Raw genomic sequence first — 19092 nt, 5'->3', positions numbered from 1 at the left:
ACCCTGTGAGACATTTCTGCTATATAGAAGAGTCCTATGTATCTTAGAAATGGTGGAAATACACGAATAATACACACAATTTCCTTGGCAATATATTCAATGTGTTCCTACATATACTTAAACATTACGCTCCTTTACATTAGCTCCATTTCTCAAGAGATATACATAAACTTGTGACCAACATTAAAAAAAGTTTATGTAAAGAAGAATCAATGGAAAATGAAGTCCATTTGCTCAGTAGCTGTCGATTTACATCTGGAAATCAGAAATGATGCAGAAATGTTCCCACTGCCAATTCTTTGTCTAAAAGTCAAACCCTTAAAACGGACCACCAGATGCTTTTTGAACAGACTCCAAAATCTTTTTATTTATTTTATTTATTTATTTTGTTATTTTCTCTGGAGTCTGGACCTTCACTATAGCTTGAGCAAGAAATTTGGACCTCGACAAAAAGTATTTGATTACCCCTGCCTTAAAACAAGTAACTGAAGCCAATCTTCCACCCTTGGCTAATTCAAAGAATCCCTCCTTCATAGGTGTTTCAAAATACCATCATTACAAAGATTGTTCTTCAGTGCTAATGTAAATTGCATAAAGTGACCTGTAAAGGGAGGAGGGAGAGGGAGGGGTTTTTGCCCCTTTTTTGTTCTTTTATATATAACGATATATAATGGAGGCCTAAAAAGTGAGGTGGAGGAGAGCTCTGCTTGATTTTTTACATTGGAAATTAAGGTTTTATCTACCATGTCAGATGCCACGTATCACTAGAAACCTCCAGGACTATGAAATTACAGAATCAAACAAACAAAAAAAGGAATCCTTAAAAATCGGAGAGTTGATTTTATTTATTCATAGCATTTAAACCCCTTAGGTTTGGCACCCCCCTTGTGACAGAGTGGCCGATTTCCAGACTCTGCGCAGGGAGGCAGGGCTGTTCTGCTGAGTTATCCTGCAGCCAAGCTCCCGGACTTCACCCCAAGATGCAGAGCCGGTAGTTTTGCTGCCGTGCCCCGCGGCCTGCACCTTGCCTGCCCTCGCCCCCACCCGCACCCTGCCATGTTTCCTGCTCCGAGTCCCTGTGCACCCGGGGCCCCGCCACCCCATCTCCGTGTCCCTCAGCCCCCTCCGGGACGCCGCTTAACGGGCCCCGCCGCAGCGCACGGCTCCCCGGCCCGCTCTCAGTCACAGCCCCCAGGCTGGGCAGCGGCCGGGCCCATCCCGCCGCTCACCTGCGTGCGGGGGCCGCCCCTCGCCGGGGCTCGCTGTGCGCCGCCCCGCTCCTCCGCCCGCTCCTCCGCCGCGCTGCGGCCTTCCGGCTCCGGGGCGCCTGCGCGCGGCGGCGGGGCAGCGGCATGGCGAGCCGGGCCAAGCGGAGAGCGCCGGGGCCGCCCGAGCGCCGGGAGCCGGACGGGGAGGAGCAGGACTCGGACTCGGACTCGGAGCAGGGGGACTCGGCCTCCGAGGAGGAAGAGATCAGCGAGGTGACTGGCGAGAGGGCCGGAGGCCCCGCTCTGCGGGCTCCCGGTCCAGCTACAGCCGCCCCACCCGCGTGGGCAGTGGGGCCCGCTCTGCCTTCCCCTCCCGCGGGTCCCGGAGCCCTTCTGTCTTACGGCCCCCTTGCCAGGGCCGCCCTCCCTCTTTTGCTGCCCCTCTTCCCCTTGCCCCTTCCTCCCACAGCACCGGGACTGCTCTCGTCTTCTCCCTGTTCTCTTCTTAATCTCAACCCCAGTTACACGCTTCACCAGCCCGTGCCTCAGTTTCCTCAGCTGTAAATTTGGGGGAGGGGGTGCTAAATTTATGTCCTATGGAAAGTGCGTTGAGCTCTGCAGGTGAAAGTACTGTAGGGCAGCTAGGAGGTATTATGCTATCCCCGTGTGTCCCTCTTACAATCTTTCACCCTTCCTTTCTCGAGTCTGTCTTTCTACATGTTAATCTGCTCCCCATTTTTGTTTCCTGAAGAGTAACTTTGATTTGTTATCTCTGCCCTTCCTGAAAAAACAAAAACAACCACTCCTAGACGCAGCATTAAATGCAGTTTTCAGGCAACGTGCAGTATTTTTAAGCTAATATTTTTGTTGGAGCAAAGCAAAGATAATTTAGCAAAACTAGAAAACAAGAAAGGCCAGCTAACAGGCTCAAGTGCCTAGGTTGAGAGAGGGTGATGTCAGTGTTTGATGTACTGGATTTTATGTGTATTAAAATAACACTAATTGTGAAAGCTTAAATGCAAAGTTAAAGTTAAAACATTGAACAGTTCAGAGTTAGGAAATGTAAGCAATCTCATAATATTAAGATTATAATACCAACATTTGTTTGCCCATATGGCATGTACTGGGCCTGATTAAAGAAATACCTATTTTCTATGGCCCCAATTCTGCAATGCAGAACAAGCTGTAGTATCAAGGAGGCCTGCTTTAGGACCAGACTATATTAAAATATACATTTAACGCCTAAATAGCAATCCACAATGCAGTGTGTGTGTAATGAGTTGGTTACTGCTAGAGTCTTAACTTCTATATATTTTTACTTTTTAATGTTTATATCTCCAAGCCTGCAGTCAGTTCCACATGGATAATCCCTACATCTATATGGAGCCCTGTTGAAGCCACACAGGGATAAGGGTCTGCCTAGGTAGATTCAAATTGTAGGACCATGGATGACAGCTTGTTGAGAAAAGAATTTCTTCAGTCATGGAAGAGAGAAAACCACATAGGATACCAGAAAATTGATTATTTCTGTACTGATTTCAGTGTGTACTTCCAGAGCTGCATGAAGTTGAAAGTGTGCTCAGTGAACACCATAGTGAAAATACACTCTCTCTTCTTCAGTAGGGGGGAAAAGGTGGGTTTTTAACTGAAGTTAATTAACTCAAAGTAAAATCCTAGAAGACAAAGCAGTTTGTAGTTTTCATGTGAGTTAGTAGGTCAGATTACAGACAAGGCTTCCGTGAAGTCTTCAGCTAGAACTGCTAATGTAACGCCGGCAGACCTCTGTTGTCAGTGGGCAGGATTGAACCTGGGACCTCTGGAGCTAAATACATGAGCTAACAGCCATGTAGCTCTTAGCTAAGGCTTTAGAGCAGACTCATTAATCTCTGTCTAAGTCAGGGGTGGGCAAACTATGGCTCGCGGGCCGGATTCGGCCCGCGTGATTGCCCCCATGGCGCACTGCGCCACTCTCAGAAGTAGCTGGCACCACTTCCCTGGGTGGGGTGGGGGAAGGGCTCTGTGCATTTCCCTTGCCTCCAGGTACTCCCCCCTCTCCCCCTGGAGCTTTGGGGAAGGTACCTGGAGGTGCAGCAAGGGCAGGGCACGCAGAGCCCTCTCTCCTCCCTCCCCCCCCAGGGGCCGCAGCACTTCCTGGAGTGGCATGGCATGGGGTCAGGGCAGGCATGCAGGGAGCCTGCCCTGACCCCGGTGTGCGCCGCTGCCACCCTGGAGCGGGCTGGAGCCTGAACCCCGCCTGCACCCTGCACCCCAAATCCCTGCCCTAAGCCCTGCATACAATTTCCCCACCCAGATGTGGCCCTCGGCCCGAAAAGTTTGCCCACCCCTGCTCTCAGTGTTTTCGGTGCCACTAGATGGGGCAAAACACCACACCCAGAAGGTGGTGTAAGTTACATGTGAAAACTACAAACTGCCTTGACTTCTAGGATTTTACTTCTAGTTAAGATGACACCTGTTTTCCTGGTGAAGACACAACCTAAGACCCTGTTCTGATTGGGCGAGTGAGGTATGTTTCAATCATGGTAACACTGAGTTAGCTTTACATGATGGGATCTCTTGGGTATATCTACATTGCCAAAAAAAAACAGAAAGAAATCCCTGTGGCAGCAAGTCTCAGAGACCTGGTCTACAGACTTGTGCTTGTGGGGCCTTCGCTACATGTTAAAAATAGCAGTGTAGATCTTCCCACTTGGGCTCTGAAACCCACTCCCCTCACCGGGTTTCAAAGTCTGACCTCCAGCCCAAGCAGGAATGTCTATGCTGTTATTTTTAACATCATAGTGCAACACAGAGTCTGTAAACCTGTATCAGAGGGGTAGCCGTGTTAGTCTGAATCTGTAAAAAGCAACAGAGGGTCCTGTGGCACCTTTAAGACTAACAGAAGTATTGGGAGCATAAGCTTTCGTGGGTAAGAACCTCACTTCTTCAGATGCCATCTGTTAGTCTTAAAGGTGCCACAGGACCCTCTGTTGCTTTCTGTAAACCTGGGCTCTCAGCCTCACTGAAGTGTTTTTTTGTTTGTTTCTTTTTTGCTGTGTAGACATACCCTTAATTCTCATTAAGATTCAGGCTAATGTATTCAAAATCATGTCATACACAGCTTGGTGGTTGTGAAATCTGAGGGGAGCCTAGTAATAGGAATTTTTAATCTTGTTTTTAAATACCAGTGTGACCTTTTTTTTCCCCCTAGATTTCCATAGAGCTGGCAACATAAACATTAAAGCATTGTGCTAGTGGATGGACACTAGGAAGTGAAACTAGACAAGCAGTAATCTTTGTTTTATTTTCTAAGCTGAATAAAAAAAATCAAAAATGATGGAAAAATAGACTCTGAACTTGTCATTTAAAAAAATTAGACTCCAATTTGATCCACACAGGTGAACTCTCAAAGCTATATGGAGTCCAGCTCTGCATGGCTGTAGTAGTGCACCTGTTTGGACCAGATTGCTGGATCCAAGGCCTAAAGGTCGTGCTCGCAATACAGACTTGGAAAATAGTTCGTCTAAAAATGTTAACTTGACCAAGTCTCTCTAAAAGTTACAAAAGAGATGTATAAATGCTTCAAAAATGGCTGATATCAACGAGTGATAGAAATAAAACTTTAGATTAAGCTGATTGCCTTTTTTTCTCTTCTTCATGTCATACATGCTTTAACTTTGTTCTAAGATGTATTCTGCTTGCCAACCATATGTGTGATACTTGCTGTCTTCTGCTTATTCACAGGAAGTGAATGTTGAATTTGAAGCACATTCGATATCAGATAATGACTATGATGGGATAAAGAAATTACTGCAACAGGTAGACTCAGAATATTCTTTCTTGCTCCTATTCAGATTTCTTCCATTAATAAATAGCTTCTACAGCCTTAAACTGTCATCAGTCACCATTACTAGTATTGATTTAATGTTTTACTATGCCTCAGTAGATGAAGACATGAATAATTACAGCTACAACATGCACTTGACTAAATGCAGTGGTTACAATCTGTGACCCACAATGCACACCCAGATAGACCATAGTCCCTTCTTTCTCATTATTCTCAATCTTCAAGCAGTGGTGGTTCCTGAGATTTGTATCCCATTGGGTTTCTAGAGGGTTTTTGACCAACTGTAGCTTTAAAAAGTACCCATCTGCATCCTATTTGGCTGCTTCATTCCTCTCTTGATCAGTGGTTCCTCTTTTTTCAAATTCATTCTCAAACAAACTTGCAAACTGTGCCAGAATTGAAAGGGTAAAATACAGAAGAGGACAAACCAAATGCAAAGTAATTTGAAGACATTAGAGTAGTTAGTGCTTCAGGCAACTAGGGGAGATTAGATTTATACCCAGGGTAAGGAAATAAACGATAAATGTACTGAATGGGATTGGGGGTTAAGAGCATGGTACAAGAACCTAAACAGATTATTTTAAAGATTTTATTTTATTTTGATCTTCTTAATGCTGTCCTAACTTTTTCATGTAACTGAGCACTATAGCTGCCTCAGAAAATATGTGGGAGCAGGCTGGGAGGAGGTTCATAGGAGGATCAAAGTTTTAATAAGTAGTTCACAACAGGAAAATGTTCGACTGTTTTCACAGTACTTGTTCTTTTTTTTTTTTTTTAGCTGTTTCTAAAAGCTCCCGTTAATACCGCTGAGTTAACTGACATATTAATACAACAGAATCACATTGGGAGTGTTATCAAGGTAAGGGCTTCCATTCTTGTTAATTCAGCACAGTATAATTTTAAATTGGAATGGAATAATTGAGATCCCCTTCATAATATACATGTAGCTAAGAGTTCTAGAGCTCAGGCTGTTGCAACATAAAGTACTTGGATGTCACTTGTATTTTCATGTTCTAATCCACTCTTCAGAGCAGTGGTTCTCAACCCGCGGCCCCATTAGCACACAGCTGTGGCCCAACTGTGTGCTAAAAAACCCAGGCGCAGCAGGGTCCGGGGTCTGGCCTCCTGGGCCCGGGACTCTGCTCTTGGCCATGCCCTGTGGAGGGGTCTCTGGGCAGAGGGCACTGGGCATAGGGGTTGTGGGGGGGGAGAATTAGTGGGGTCGGCGCTGTGGTTCTCAACCTGCGGCCCACAATTATAAATAGGTTGAGAACCACTGCTTTCAGAGTTCAAGTGGAGTTTTTGGGTGACCTCAGCTCTTGATATGGTAAGTTAACTCTTCTATTCCCTTTATCGAGTCTGAGCTGAAGTCAAACTGTTGCAGATTATCCATGTTCCTGTGTCTCTGTGAGTAACTAACGAGAAGAGTTGTGGTGGTGCTATAGTGCTTACAGTAGCAAACACTGTATTGAACATTATTTATAACCTCCATTACAAATCCCACTTTTCTCTTGCTTATAACTTTGTTACAAATTCTCCTTTTGGGGCTGAAATTTTCCATTCTTCATTTCAAACAAATGAGTTTTTGTTGTTTGTTTGTTTGTTTGTTTGTTTGTTTTTGGGGGGGGGGGAAGAGGTTATGATATTGAAGGAAATTCTGGAGTAGCTGAGAAATAGTGTTAAGTAAGTGGGGTAGAAGAGGAAGCTTTAATTTTAAAAAATTGTGACTTCCCCTCACCCCCCCCCCTCCAAATTTAAAATTGGCTAAAACTCCAAACCAAACAAATGTGTGTCTTGAGTTTCTGACTAAGCAAGTGAAAAATTGTTTCTGTGCACATTCATTGGACATCTCCTAAGAACTTAGCGGATCCTAATGAAAACCTATCCCCTAACCCACTTGTGAGATGATGTAGCGGGCAGGGAGAATTGCCTATTCTTTCTTCCTATCCTGACGAGAGGGTTGGATAGGGATAAGTGCTGCTGTTAGGACTACTTGGGTTAGGGAGAATGTAAATGGTTCACTGAAACACATTAACAATTTCCAAAATAAAATAAACTGCCCTAAGATGCACCTCCCCCTGCAAAGAAACTTTGATTTTTATGGTCTGCATTCTGCTATGTTTTTCTAAATCATTTACTCTAAAATCATTTCTATTTCTAGTGCAAAGGGAGGTTACTACTATTATTTTTGACCCTGCCTTGCAAAGCTGTTTCATGCCAAGCAAATGGTAACATGAAAACTTGCCCCTCCTCAACCAATAAAACTCCAAGTGTGAACTGCAGTATCCACTTAAATCATTACAATACACAGTTGTGTCATGCCAACATATTTTCAGAACTGTGGTTCCTTCCTCCAAGAAATTGCTAGCTGTCTATTAGATTTTTTCTTAATCATTTAAATCTAGAGCCTTGTAAATTGCATTTGGTTAATCTGCCCATCCCATAATACACACACACACTTTTCTCTCTCCAGTGCTCAGGAGAGTTTTCATAGCAGAAAACTGTCAGATGGTCTCATTTCAAAGACATCATTACTTTTACAAAATATGCCCCAGAACATTTATTACTATTTATCATTATGAAGTATTATGAATAAAACTAAATTACTCTGGTCAGATAAATGAAGCACCTTGATATGCATATTCTTGCTTTCTTAAAATTTGTTTTTACACAATAATTCCATTGCAAGTAGCTGAATATGGGGGTTTCCCAGTCATTGGTGTGAATTAGTGAGGTTCTGCTTGGAAGTAAGTAAAAATTGGAAGTTGTAACATATTCTTATAAAGGTTTAACATAATAAATTATTTAGACAACCTACAAAATTTCGCTCTTTTAATGTTCTTGTCTCTTAAGCAGTTCATAGACTTGCAGAATGGCTTTTAGATGTGCATAAAACATCCCGGACATAGAATAATGGTGCTGTTTTGTTTGCTTTTGTTTTAAAAAGCAGCTTGGTATTAGTTGTCCGTTTTACTTTTGTTAAATAGCAAGCAGAAGTTCAAGAAGAAAGTGATGAGGAGGAGGAGGAAGAAGATGAAGTCTTTGGCTTCATAAGCCTCTTAAACTTAACTGAAAGGAAGGTCAGTAATACTGGTTAACTTCTGGATGGTAATTTCTAGAAATTAAAACTTTCTATTCATCCTGTCTCATTGAAAATTACTTTGTAGACATTAAGTCAAGTGCTAGATGGTTGTCTCTCTTTTTTCCCCCTGTCACTGTCTATTCAAATGCCTTTTATATTACCAATAATTTAATTGTTCTGAAATTTTGTTCCCCTTCTATAAGGTTACACTGTAAAGCATCTGTACATTGTGTGGCCAAGCAGTTCGGCTGCATTTTTATGGTAATAATGGAAAAGCACTGTAAGTTTTGGACAGGCCACTAAGAATTTCCAAATAAAGCTCATATTTCTGTTAAACCATACCATTGTACAGGTCATGTCATGATGCATTACAGTCTTCTAAAAATATATTTAATGCATTTGTAAGGCAACTAGAAAGGTGATCATGTCACCTGTACCATAAAATAAAAGTTACCGTGCCAAATATACAGACAACCTGAACTAAATCTGGCACAATGACGTACGAACCTGATGATTCTCTGGTAAATTTCACCACCAGTCAAAAGGGATAAAATAGGTGCAGAGAATAGGGATGAAAAGAGGCCAGTAAATACAAAATCCAAGGGAACAATATTTAATTAATAAATCCAGATATATTCCCTTAATTATTCTATAAACTCATTTTGGGTTTTGCATTAATCTAATCTTGTGATTTATATCATTAGTTCGTTTTAGTGCTTTGAATTCCATTTTTCTGTTAACTTGATACCATTGCGTATAGAATGTGTTACAATATTTTAGATGAAAATGGTATGAAAGTCACAGTGTAAGTGCTTATGTGGCCCTCATTAGCATGGTATCTGAGTGCCCCACGGTCTTTAGTGTGGCTGCTATGTTAGGTAGGGAAGTGTTGTTATTCCCATTTTACAGATGGAGGATTGAGAGACTAAATGACTTGCCCAAAGTCACACATGAAGTCTGTGATGGAATAGGAAATTCAGACAAGGTCACTCAAGTGTCAGGCTAGTACCCTAACTACTGGACCATCCGTCATCTCATGTTTCATGTTTCTCAGTTGTTGGGGTTGTTCCCCTTTTTTTGTGGTTATTATGCAGAGTGGAGTTGTAACTCATAGCTGCATTGTTATTTAGGAACCTCAGCCTGCCATCACCTTGAGGGTGGGTGAATAATAATTTTCAAAATCTACAGTACTTTAGAAACCATTGCAGGAAATTGCCCACAGGCCTGTTGAATACTCTCTTGAAGTTCACTTTCAGGTTTTCTTATGTAAATAATTGTTCTGGAATGTAAAGAAAATGTACCCTTTGATTCCTAGGGTACTCAATGTGCTGAACAAATAAAAGAGCTGATTCTAAGCCTGTGTGAGAAGAACTGTGACCAGAGTATGGTTGAACAGCTGGATAAGCTCCTAAATGACACCACTAAGCCTGTGGGCTTCCTACTAAATGAAAGATTCATTAACGTACCACCACAGATCGCTCTGCCCATGCACCAGCAGCTGCAGTAAGAGTCATTCTAAACTTGATTTTGAACAGTAATTTTTTTCCTTCAGATGTCTTCAGAAACCTTATTTAAATGGAAATGTGTTGAAGGAGTGGGAATGATACCATAGATTTAAGTAAGAAATATATCAAAAGAAAAAATACAATTGTTTTATATAAGGTCCTTGATATTGACTTTTAATTTCTTTATTTGATATTACTTCTTTATGCATTAAAATTCCTAATCATTGTCTCTTGAAGAAATAGGAAGCCACTTTAAAATTATGCCACATACTACTAGAACAGGATAAGTGTGTGAATTGTAGTTTATCTTTGTTTTGAAAATTGAGCAAGCTTATTAAAAATTATACAACTTACAGCATTTTAATAATGAGTATCTGAGGTATTTTTGTTTATTGTGCTTAACTCAGGCTTTGAGATGGAAATCTTGGCTTCAGCAGATTTGTAAGTGCATGATCTGTGGATGAGCCATTGAAATACTTTTTAAATCCGCGTCTGAGATGAGTGTAGAGGGTTAGGCACTACTTTGTCTCCCAACAGGGTTCAGTGTTAAGGCCCTGTCAGGGATATCAAGACAGATGATTTGGAAAGAAATGAGCAAAGAAAGAGGAAGCAGAGATGTCAAGGAAGGGAAAGAATCTAAATTTGCTTGTAGCTTTGACTGAGATGTAGGGTGTAGTAAGATGAGAGAGAGGTCAGGACATCCTTTCTGGTTTTCTGTGTGTGTGGTGTGTTTGTTTTTACTTTTTTAAACAACTTTCTGGTAATCTGGTAGTATTTTAATGGGAAAATGGACACCCTTTGCTCTTCTATTTTTTTCCACTCTTCCTATCACAGGTCACATCACTTGCTGGCCCTTCTAATATGTCTACTTCCAAATGCCAAATTAGGTTTTCTTTGAATCATTGCCTCCTAGTCCTATTTAGACACTATCTAATCTCCCACAGGGATGAGTTTTCTCTCATTTAGGTCTGCCTTTCCATTCCCATTTGTCTCCTCTCCTCTTACTATTCAGGAGAGATTTCTTTTTTTTGGTTTGTTCTAGGACATTTTGGAGTTTCAGTGCTTTTCCCCCTTTTCCTTTGGAGTTTCTCATTCCTTATTAATAACTCCTTTGAAGGAGAATGGCAAATTCTGTTGTGGTTGTAATTGGGCGATATTTGACTTTGGCTTTAGCCGGCTTATCATCTTTCTCTGTCTCGATCTCAGGGACCACCATCTTCCTCCCCACAGTTTTAAATATGTCTGCAGGAATTAATTTCTACTGCTCCTCTGGCTTGGAGTTATCATGATCAGCAGGGGCACTGGAGCGTGTGAGAAAAGATTGTCAGAAGTGTTTGAAGAAGGTGTGTTTTTGTGTCTTCTGGCCTTTGGACTTTCTTTTTCTTATGCCTTTTGAGAGCGGATGGTTATCCCCATGATGGGGGTTCTTGTCTCTCTACTGTTCACTGTCTCTCTCTTTTTGGGGAATTTATCTCAGGAGAATGGAAGGTCTCTAACCCCTGTGTTCTTTATTTTCCACTATGTGATAGGGGAGGAAAAGTTAGGAGTACATCCTTTTATCTTGGGAAGAAAAGAAGTTGTAAAAGATGCCTAGCCAGATAGCTCTCTTGCCCACTTCAGAAATGAGGGAAGATCTTTGAGCTTTTCCTTCTGAGATGGATTGGAGAGTTTTGTGGGGATATTATTAGACTTATCCCAGAACATTCCCTGATTGGTGAGAGTGGTCCAACATATTGAGTCCCAAGTGCTTAAGAGGACTGACCCAGCTTTGTCAGGTTGCCTCAGAAGGGTTTGAGACGTGTGTGTTGGGATGGATGTGGATGCCTGACTAGACCATCCAGACACTGAGCCCCTTCCCTTGGCAGAATAAGTGTCCTTGGTCTGGGAGTGGAGGTTCCTATCTCTGGATTGTGAGAAGGTCTCCTCACGGAAGGAACTCTCCTGGCCTTCTGCTTGGTCTACTCTACTCTGAATTGGGAGTTGGAAACAGAAAGTAAGAGATCAGCTGGTTAGTCTTTTAATCTAATGTATCAAATTGGGAGAGAAATGAGGATTCCAAAAGTTTACACAGGTTTAGACCCCATTTTATTTTCACACTATAGTTTTAATTTTAAGCTATAGAATTAATTTTTAACACCACATGTAGGATCCAAGTATTTTAAGTAGAATATAATGGTGATTATGATAGGGATACATGTAGTTAAGAGCCAAGAAACATGGACTTTATGTCAGTGAGACTGTAAAAGGGGAGAGCCTCAAGAAGTGGGCTGTAGTCCACGAAAGCTTATGCTCTAATAAATTTGTTAGTCTCTAAGGTGCCACAAGTACTCCTGTTCTTCTTTTTACAATGAAGGTGCAGTATCTACTTTGTTTTTTCCTTATTACTCTATAACAAACTGAGAAATACACTTTCTCAGCCATCACTGTTCCATTACTGGCTTAGTGATTCAATTGCAGCTAATTGTGCATTAGTAGAGAGAGTTCTTGCAAACATCAAGCATTCAGAAATTGCAAGTTTGACTTAAAAATCATGGGGCTTTTAACAGTAGATTTGGGGTTATTTGTATTTGCCTTCTAGTATTTGAGCATTTATAGTTCACATTTTCTAACTTTTATCTGCAATCATAAAAGCTAGAAACCTACCTTTTTTAAATGAAGGATGAGATGCTCGGACATCGCTCCATGAGCTGGGTCTTTAGGTAATGTTGAGAGACTTTCAGTAAAACAATGAGATTTGTAAGAAGTTGAAGGTTTGCGGGGCTTGAAATTAGCAGTGATCAGAGCCTCTTTCCCTCCGCACCTTCACTAAGGCTAGTCAGAAATGGTCAGTCTCCTGGATAGTTGATGGAACCACACATTTGTTCTTCCATCAGTGGAAGAGGAATTTACACAGGTGACTCCATGCCTGACTGAAGAGGGAACAGGCAATAGAATATTAACACATCCAGAATTAAGGAGGTAGATTCATAAATCCAAGCTCTGGACTGGGAGGGGTCTTTGAACCCACAGAGGCTGAATATGCTGGGGTGCACTGCCATAGAGTACTGTTGTCCACCCTGGGGACTAGGGAGCAGAGAGTGACTGTAGAGGTTGAGAAGCTAGGGGAACTATGTGCACTCTTGTAAAGGAAGGGGCCTTTCATTTGTTTGGGTTGAAAGAAGCAGGGAATTTGTTTGACTTAGATCCAGGCCTCATTTAATCTTAATCTACCATTGCTGTTAGGGAGCTTTCATCTGCTCTTTTAAGTAGTAATACCGATCTCTAAGAAATGAATACTTCTGGATAGGAGAAAACCTATAACTGTTTCTTTGCTTTTTTGTTTGATAAACTTTTAAATGGCTTGTCAGAGGAGGGGCTGGGGGAGATTTGAGGTTTATTTCCAGTGGAACATGACACACACAATCAGAATTCAGGTCTTGGGCTCCTTTACTAGATGGGTCTTGCAGCACTGCAGTGGCAACACACTCAACCGAAGGGAGGGATGAGAGCATCCAGTCTTCTGCGCCAGACAGAAGTTTGTCATTTTTAAGGGCTTCTGGAAAGGGGCAAAAAATAAATAAAACCTGGGGATCAAAGAAATGAGCTAGTTTTTAGCTGGGGAGGAAACCACTCCTATGAATTGTAGTTAATGGTGAGTGTTTAATTAGGTTCTAAGCATTTACAGCCGCAAGAACATAGTGTGTCCTTAGTGAGGTTTCCATAACAGGAGAAATGTATTATGAGGGGGGGGATTGGTTTTGTTGGTGGTGATTTTAAGAGTAACTGACTGCAGAGAACTTTTCAAAGAAACTTACTGCCATAAATTCATATATAAAGTCAATATAACTATTTGAGTGACAATTATGAAGATTGGGAAAAGCATCAGTATGTTATTGCATTATGAGATTTGTGTGCATTTAATGGGGCTTTAAAATATTCTTTATGTAAATAATATTTGTCTTTAGGAAAGAATTGGCTGAAACTCAAAGAACAAATAAGCCATGTGGAAAGTGTTACTACTACCTTCTCATCAGCAAGACCTTTACAGAGACAGCAAAGCGCAGCTCTAAGAAGAGAGGAGAGAGCACACAGCAGAAAGAGGAATTAATGTTTGCAAATGCAGAGGAAGAATTCTTTTATGAGGTAACAGACTTCTGATATCATTAAATCCAATTGTTTGATTTTTCTTTAGAGCAGGGAAATGGAGATTCTGACTCTACTTTTTTTTCAATAATAACAGTGGCCTTTCTTACTGAGCCACTTTAGAAACCTGACTGACTTGCAGTGATTATGAAAAGGTGGTAAACTGACCTTTTTATTTAAATCCAGCTGCTTTTTGTGTAATTACTATTGAAAGATGCACAAACAAACCATTTTTGCTAATGTAGGATATTTATACTCACTAACTCTTGACCAAAGTAAACAATGTTTTGCCTTGGAGGAACCACTGAGAGCTGTATTACTACAGATGCAGATTATAAAATGGCACTTGGCTTTTTTGTAGTAATTTATTGATATTATTTACAAGAAGTCTCAGTGACATGGTGATAAAAGCATTGGCATGTGCCTAGGCTCTGTTTACAGTAGCCCTCTCACCATTGCTACCACCATTGGAGCTGCACCAATGGCAGTGTAATGGTGGGAAACTTCCCAAAAATGCCTGATGTAGACAAATTCTTCAAGGGAAAGATCAGCTGTTACCTTCAGTGTCTTGGTCACAAAGAATTAACTGGTTATCTTGAGGGTAATGCTGAAGGGATTTAACAAAGGATTCTGAACTAAGTGAACATCTGGTTGAGGATCTGTGAATGAAATTTCCAAGTTTTTGAAAAGAATGGACAGAAAAGAGCAGAAGCACAGAGTTTAACCGTCTGAATTGGCCCTTCAAGGTTTTTAATCCTAGGGGTGGAAAAACCCTTTTAGTTCAGAGGCAGTTGTACCCTCTCTATAGTCTTCTATTTGAATCTGCATAAAAAGTTATAACTATTTGGAAGAGCATGATTCAAATAATCAGAGCAATTGCATCTTTCAGGCTTCTAGGAAAAAAGAAGTCTGTGGTGTTATGAAGGACCAAATCAAATTGCTGCATGCATGATTCATGTAAAACATAAATATTTTCCCCTCTGAATCCCCAAAAAGTAGATCACCTTCTCACAAACAGGCATCAAATTTATGCTCTGAGAATTCTTCCCGAGAAACTTGGCAGATTCAAAGCTCTGAATCTGTGCTGCTTTTGGTTTAAAAAGACTGTTCAGAACAAATCTTCTGAAGAGCCAAATGTATGGATGTCACTATCCCATTTGTTTTATATATTCTGTTTGGGGAAAAATACATTAATAAAAAGCACTAAAATATTGAACTGGAGCTATTACTTATAATTTCCTGAGGGAACCCTGCCACTCAGTTCTGCTGGTCCCAAGCCATATACAAAGGGGAGGATGCAGAAAATTAAATTTAAAATATAATTGGAAATGCATGGAATTTTTCAGTGTTCTTTACTTTTTTCAGAGCTTTAAAAACATTATTCCACAGCACTGCTGCTATGTCAAGAGCTCCCTGTTCTTCCTCTTTGATGGCAGTGCACATAGGGTAAAATGTTGGCATGTGACACCTCTTTCCCTAGCGCAGGCTAATAAATGGCTATCATGCTAATACTGGTCATTTAAGAAGAGGAAAACTTTAAATTCAAAATCTAGGCACATTCATTATGAGACTGCAAGAAATACTGCTATGGGGTGTAAAAGTAACAAGCAGCTAAGAGTTTTTCTTTTTATCTTTTTGTAGCAGGGTCTCCAGCACCTGAATTTGAACTTTATGCACACCAAGTGACCAAAAACCAGCATGTAGTGAAGGGACTTTCAATTCCAGGGCTGCATTTTCTCCCTGAAACTTCAAATATTTGATGTGGGAGGGGTAGTAAAAGGACACTACTCTGCAATATATATTACAGACAAATTGAGTCAATAAATATAAATAGAAACATTATGAAAAACTATTTACAGTATTTGGGAAAAGTGTTCTCTATAAATATCTTGCACTTCCAAGGATTTCTCAGGGCTCTATGAGATTCTGTGTAAGGTGTATGTAAGGTTTTTATTTAATGCCTCTCACCTTGGTATCTAGGAATTTAACATAGATTCCTAATGCCACTGTGAGGAAGGGAACTACTACATCGTTTTTTACAGCTGGGTTAATTGGGTCACAAAGATGTTAACCTTTGAACCTGTAAGGCTGCGATTGAAGTGATCCTTTAGCAGTGATTGGAGAAGAGTATGCTTTGCTACTCTCCCTCCATGCGCTGCCCCTTCCCCCACCCCAAACTGTATCAAACTGACATCCTTGCACTGTTGGCCTTGCGTCCCCATACAGAGCCTCTTTGGGATGCATGACAGCTCCTCTTGCCCTGCTTCAGCTCTTGCTATGAGTCAACTTCTTCCCCCATGTCCCAGGTCTGCTGCTTCCTGGCTTTAGAGAGTTAGGGGTTCACTAGCAAGCAGTGGGTAGTATTCTTGGCAAGAGATTCAACATGACCTTCCCGTCGCTGGCCAGAAATCCCCACTCTCTGCCACAGTACCTCTTAAGAGCCTGGCTATAATACCTGATTGTAACACCTGAGGAATTATCTGCAATTTTAAAAACTAAGTAACTTGTCCAAGGCCATCTACAGCTAGTGACTGGAAGACCAAGAAGTCGTTCTTCTTATGTTTCATTTGTCCCCTACATTAACAATAATGCACATTACACAATGAATTCTGTTTTTGAGTTTGATATGAAATGATAAGTGGTGGCTTGTGAAACAGGATACTGAATATTCTATTTTAGTTTTCATTGGATTTTTCGTAGGGATTTTTTCTGTTTAGCTTGCACTCCCACAAAACAGAACTTTCTTTTTTTACTTCACTTAAAATGATATTCATAATATCTTAAAACTAATTTTTGTAACATCATTCATAGAATCATAGAAATGTTGGGCTGGAAGGACCTTGGGAGGTCAGCAAATTCTTTCCCCTATGCTGAGGCAGGACCAAGTAAACCTAGACCATCACTGACTAGTGTTTGTCCAACCCATTCTTAAAAATCTCCAGTGATGGGGATTCCACAACCTCTCTGGTAGCATATTCCAGAGCATAACTACCCTTATAGTTAGAAAGTTTTTCCTAATATCTAAACTAAATCTCCCTTGTTGCAGATTAAGCCCATTACTTCTTGTCCTGCCTCCAGTGGACATGGAAAATAATTGATCAGTGTCCTTTTTGTAACAGCCTTTAACATATTTGAAGATTTATCTGGTCTTCCTTCAGTTTTGTTTTCTCAACTTTAAATATGCCCAGTTTTTTTAACCTTTACCCCTAGATCAAATTTTCTAAACCTTCTATCATTTCTGTTGCTCTCCTCTGGACTGTCTCTAGTTTATCCACATAGTCCCTAAAGTGTGGTGTCCAGAATTAGACAGTGCTCCAACTGAGGCCTCACCAGAGCTGAGAAGAGTGGGGCAGCCCCCTCTCTTGTCCTACATACGATATTCCTGTTAATACACCCCAAAATATTAGCCTTTTTTGCAACTGCATCACACTGTTGATTTATATTCAATTTGTGACATACTGTAAGCTTCCGATTCTTTTCAACAGTACTATTACTTAGCCAGTTATTCCCTATTTTGTATTTGTGCATTTGATTTTTCCTTCCTAAGTGAAATACTTTGTGCTTACCTTAATTGAATTTCATCTTGTTGACTTCAGACCAGTTCTGTAATTTGTTAAGCTTGGTTTCAATTCTAAGCCTGTCCTCCAAAGTGCTTGCAACCCTTCCCAGCTTTGCATCATCTACAAATTTTGTAACTATACTCTTCCCTCCATTATCTAAGTCATTAACGAAAATATTGAATAGTACCAAACCCAGGAGTGACCCCTGTGGGACCCCACTAGAGAATACCTCCCAGTTTGACAGTGAACCATTGATAACTACTCTTTGAGTATGGTCTTTCAACCAGTTGTGCACTCACCATATAGTAGTTTCATCTAAACCACATTTTCCCAGTTTATTTCTGAGAATGTCATGTGGGACTATGTCACAAACCTTACTAAAATCAAGATTTATTTATTTCTGTTTTAGAAAGCCCTTCTGAAGTTCAGCTATTCTGTGCAAGAGGAGAGTGACACGTGTTTGGGAGGCAGATGGTCCTTTGATGATGTACCAATGAAACCTTTGCGAACTATTATGTTGATTCCATCTGATAGGATGAATGCAATCATGGATAAACTGAAAGAATATCTCTCCGTCTAGACAGTTTCCTTGGATAATGTTTTTATAAAGCAACCATGCAAAACGATATGCCTTTTGAATAGCTTCCCAAAAGTTTTATAATGTGATCAGTTTTGTGTTCCTCAGGAATCACCTTTGTATACTAGTGAAACGTGTAGGTTGTACAACTAACAATGTCAATCATACTGTTACTATAAAATATTATATCCTAGTAGACTTTGGAGTCACCATTAAGAACGCAATAAAAAAAAACCCTACATCCCTAAGACTTCTAAAGAAGTTAATTTTTCTTCTCTTTCCTGTTAAATACCTGTGTATTTCAAGTTGAAAAAACATTGAATGGATTAATTTTGGGACATATTGCACATACTGGTTCTGTTTGGTTGAAAGTAGTTGGATATAAAAGTCATTGAATAATTCATCTTTGTTCAGCAGGAGTTTGGAGATATTTTTCATATTCTTTGTCTTGCTGTTTTATTTAGCATTCCTCTTTCATTGTTGAAACAGGTGATAAATGATTACTTCCTGCAGAATCTCCTTGCTTTCACTAGGAGGCAGATTGCTAACATATTATTGAAGTGCCAGTTCCACAAATCTGGTGAGAAATGGAATAAAATATATTTTTTAAAAGATGAAACTTTAAATGCTTTGTATATACATCTCATGGTTTGTGCAAAAAAGTGCTTGGAGCCAGTGATAGGTGCAACTGCATATTTAATGCATCAACAATTGGTATTGGGTTTATTTCAAAACGAAAAACTGCCACCAAAATGAAGCTGTATGTTTGTGCTCGAAGCAGACTTGCAAATTAACATGCTCAGCCTGCACTTGGAGTGATTGGGTTCAGTTCCCAGTGCTGCAAATCACATTAAATATTAATTATGGAGGGTTTTTTCTGTATTTGAGTGCACAGCATGCTCAACAAAATACAGAGAGAGGGTGCATTCTGTAGACCCCTGAGAAGGAGAAATCAGAGGGAAACTTTCCTGGCAGTTGTATGGGATGACTCAGTTGTATAGGCATATAAAAAAAGCATTTGCTGGAAGTGTCATTTTGGGGGGGGGGGAAATGGTTAACTTTCTTCAATTAAATTATTTTAATAGAGGAATCTTGCTGCTTTAGCATTAAGACCAAAGAAGAACTAAAATACATTTTCCGTTTTTAGAAATGCATGTTTAATCATTTTAGGGACATTCTTTTTTAAATGGATTG

At 40.5% G+C, this 19092-nt stretch overlaps 3 protein-coding genes across 3 annotated transcripts in view; 1 reads left to right on the top strand and 2 right to left on the bottom strand.

The window, feature by feature from the left end:
* The window catches only part of UROS (uroporphyrinogen III synthase), a 40173-nt gene extending 38856 nt beyond the window's left edge, over positions 1–1317 (bottom strand). Inside the window, exon 1 of the mRNA XM_054033442.1 lies at positions 1230–1317. The gene's annotated coding sequence lies outside the window, so the exon portion shown is untranslated. The remainder of the gene's footprint in view (positions 1–1229) is intronic.
* BCCIP (BRCA2 and CDKN1A interacting protein) lies at positions 1269–18146 on the top strand. Its single transcript, XM_054033440.1, has 7 exons — positions 1269–1481; positions 4950–5024; positions 5831–5911; positions 8040–8132; positions 9450–9637; positions 13584–13761; positions 17731–18146. The coding sequence occupies exons 1-7, from the start codon at positions 1353–1355 to the stop codon at positions 17899–17901; spliced, it is 915 nt and encodes a 304-aa protein (XP_053889415.1). The 5' UTR covers positions 1269–1352; the 3' UTR covers positions 17902–18146.
* Positions 18147–18358: 212 nt separating this feature from the next.
* Positions 18359–19092, bottom strand: part of DHX32 (DEAH-box helicase 32 (putative)) — a 56072-nt gene continuing 55338 nt past the window's right edge. The window contains 2 exon segments of the mRNA XM_054035619.1: positions 18359–18399; positions 18402–18475. Coding sequence (XP_053891594.1) covers positions 18359–18399; positions 18402–18475 — 115 coding nt within the window.

Source organism: Malaclemys terrapin, chromosome 7 (assembly GCF_027887155.1).
Source record: "Malaclemys terrapin pileata isolate rMalTer1 chromosome 7, rMalTer1.hap1, whole genome shotgun sequence".
NCBI lineage: Eukaryota > Metazoa > Chordata > Testudines > Emydidae > Malaclemys > Malaclemys terrapin.
This window is presented reverse-complemented; position numbering and strand designations above follow the sequence as displayed.

Excerpts from the sequence above, each read along its gene's own strand:
- BCCIP (XM_054033440.1), top strand. The coding sequence starts at position 1,353 with ATGGCGAGCCGGGCCAAGCGGAGAGCGCCGGGGCCGCCCGAGCGCCGG. Across the intron at positions 1,482-4,949 it reads AGGAGGAAGAGATCAGCGAG|GAAGTGAATGTTGAATTTGA; the intron begins GTGACTGGCGAG and ends GCTTATTCACAG. Across the intron at positions 13,762-17,730 it reads AGGAAGAATTCTTTTATGAG|AAAGCCCTTCTGAAGTTCAG; the intron begins GTAACAGACTTC and ends TTTCTGTTTTAG.